The following is a 2779-nucleotide window of genomic DNA, read 5'->3' on the forward strand; positions in this document are numbered from 1 at the left end:
ACTTGGTGACCCTGCCAGTGCTGGTGCCATGTAAAAAGCACTCAGTTCACTCTGCAGGGTGGTTGGTGTTAGGAAGGGCATCCAGCCATAAAAACCATGCCAAAACAGACACTGAGGCCTGGTGCAGTCTTCTGTTTGACCAGCTCCTGTCAAACTGCCCAACCCATGCCAGCATGGAAAACAGATGTTAAATGGTGATGATGATTTAATAGAAGATAACATCATGAATGTTTAAAAGGTTACCAACCTTTGCTTCACAGTAGTATTAAGGGCATTGACATATTGAAGAAACTCATTTATTAAAAAGTTACAGATGATTTGAACTGATGCCAAACGTCCTTTGCTGGCATTTACACAATCTTCAAACAACTGTAGTAAACCATCTTCAAACTAGAATAAATAAATAAATAATGGAAAAGCTTTAGTTACAAACTGTTTTTTTTTTTTAATATGTTAATTTTAATGCCTACTTGTGTATAATATTAAATAACAACTTAGTAATTCTCCCTCTTATCACTACTCTGCAAAGTATGGTGAAGTTTATGCTTTAATGAGGTTTAATAAGACCAAAACATGTCCAGTGATACACACATATATCCGATAGGCTTCTTTCAGTTTCCATCAATTGATATTATCTATACAGATGACCAATTTGTTTTAAGCTTTAACATTTAAAGATAGATAAACAGAAAACTTTAACTTACAAATCTATTTTATATGTCATTTCATATTACATTAAATGAAGAACAGTGAATCAATAGGAAATTTGATTATTTTCATTAAAATAACAAAGTAAATTTGAAACATGTTTTAATTGATAGCTCACCAAAAGTATATTGATGACTTCAATTGATAAATTGTAATTTTTCTGTAGATGTTCTCGTTTTTTGTGAGGTAGTTCTGGCATTTGTTCTCTGAGAGTATCCATGTTAACAACTTCAGAATGTGCATCACAAGGAACAGTTGAATTGTCGTAAACATGAACAGGAAGCAAATTTGGTTCTGGCATAAATCGATAATCCTGGAAACCTTCTTTGTCTCTCATAGATACCGTTTCTCTGGAATTATAGAAAAATATAAAGAGATCACATTTTGCATTTCTGTTCTTCTAAACACTTTCTGTGAAAATAGCAAATAAAACAGATTTCAGTAACGTTTTTTTAAGTTGCACAAAAAAATGTGTCTGAACATAAATTTGTTTATATTTTATATAATTATCCTACACTAATTGCAAGACAGAAGTAATCAATCTTTGATAAGTCTTTAAAGTAAGGTAAAACTAGTTGGTTCAATTGTAATTTTTAGCTGATAAAAGACTTGTTGTCCAACCGTCTGTCTATCCAAGCATCCATCCATACACACGTATAGATACATAGACAGACAGACAGACACACACACACTATGGCAAGTAACCCTCAATATTCATCCATTCCAACTTACAAAAACCTTTGTCTTTTCTAAGTTTACTTTGAGTTCTCTTGATTCCAGGTTTTGCTTCTCGTTTAAATCTTCAACAGGTTCTGCTCTGTAAACGAAGTCATCAGCATACAGAAATTACAAACGGTTTTAAATTCTGCTGTTTATGACTTGGAGGATTATAATAAACAAGGCAAAGCTGAGGCCTGAGCTCTGATTAACTCCTGCCTGCATGCTAAATTCATTGCTGACACACCACTTTACATGGATTGTATGGTCCTCACAAGCCATTTATCTGCTCATAGTTTCTTTAGTTACAACCAGATTATAAAATGTGAAACTCTGAGCTCCTCCAAGTCAGCAAATTCTTGGTACTTTTGGCATGTTCTTAGCTAAGTACTTCTCCTACAATTGTCTTGTAAAAGGGAGTGACAATAAAGAAAAAAATTATTTTTGCAAATATTCACTCACCCAGTTTCAGAATCAAATGAGCGTGTTTCATTCTCGATTTCTTTTCCTTCATTTTTGCCAATAGTTTGTCTTTGTATCTCATAATCTTTGATATGAAAGTATTTTTGAAAGGTAAAAGAAAACAGACATTAGCCCTTTAGCATTTAAACTGGCCAAATCCAACTAAAAAATTTTATCTGATTTATGTTCAGACAAGCCAGATCTGGCCTCTCACAACTACCCTACAATGTCGTTTTAAAACTAAACAGTCACATCATTGAAAGCTCAAAGCTATGAGATAAGGCATGATTAATTCAAAGTGGATTTGGTAGATGTAAGAAGCCCATATTGTGTGTGTGTATGTAATCACCACCATCATCATCATCGTTTAACGTCCACTTTTCTATGCCAGCATGAGTCGGACAGAATTTGTTGAGACAGATTATAATATCTGCAGTAGAAACAGCAGGATGCTCTTCCTGTTGCTAACCCTCACCTGTTTCCAAGTTGGGTAATATTTCCCACAGCTGGAAAATATTTTTCATGGAAGATTGGAAACAAACGACATCACTGGTATGACAGTGATGTCCCTGTACAACCATGGGTGTGGGTGTTTGTGTTTCTTTGTTTTGACATCATGGGATATTTGTAAACAAGTGTCACTGTCATACAAGTGGCATTTGTTTCCAATCATCTGCAGAGACATGTCTAGCTATGGGAAAATATTACTTTGCTTGATTGTTGCCAGTGACACTGGACTGGCTCCTATGCAGGTGGCACATAAAATACACCATTTTGAGCGTGGCTGTTGCCAGTACAGCCTGACTGGCCTTCGTGCCGGTGGCACGTAAAAGCACCCACTACATTCTCGGAGTGGTTGGCGTTAGGAAGGGCATCCAGCTGTAGAAACTCT

The 2779-nt window shown here is 35.6% G+C and overlaps 1 protein-coding gene across 2 annotated transcripts in view; it reads right to left on the reverse strand.

Moving 5' to 3' along the window:
• Positions 1-2779, reverse strand: part of LOC106867553 (glutamyl-tRNA(Gln) amidotransferase subunit B, mitochondrial) — a 12720-nt gene that overhangs the window by 2479 nt on the left and 7462 nt on the right. For both annotated transcript variants that reach the window (XM_052972486.1, XM_014912458.2), the window contains 3 exons: positions 1888-1972; positions 827-1058; positions 248-390 (listed from right to left, as the gene is read on the reverse strand). In XM_052972486.1, coding sequence (XP_052828446.1) covers positions 248-390; positions 827-1058; positions 1888-1972 — 460 coding nt within the window. The remainder of the gene's footprint in view (positions 1-247; positions 391-826; positions 1059-1887; positions 1973-2779) is intronic.

The sequence above is a fragment of the Octopus bimaculoides genome, chromosome 13, assembly GCF_001194135.2.
Source record: "Octopus bimaculoides isolate UCB-OBI-ISO-001 chromosome 13, ASM119413v2, whole genome shotgun sequence".
Classification (NCBI taxonomy): domain Eukaryota; kingdom Metazoa; phylum Mollusca; class Cephalopoda; order Octopoda; family Octopodidae; genus Octopus; species Octopus bimaculoides.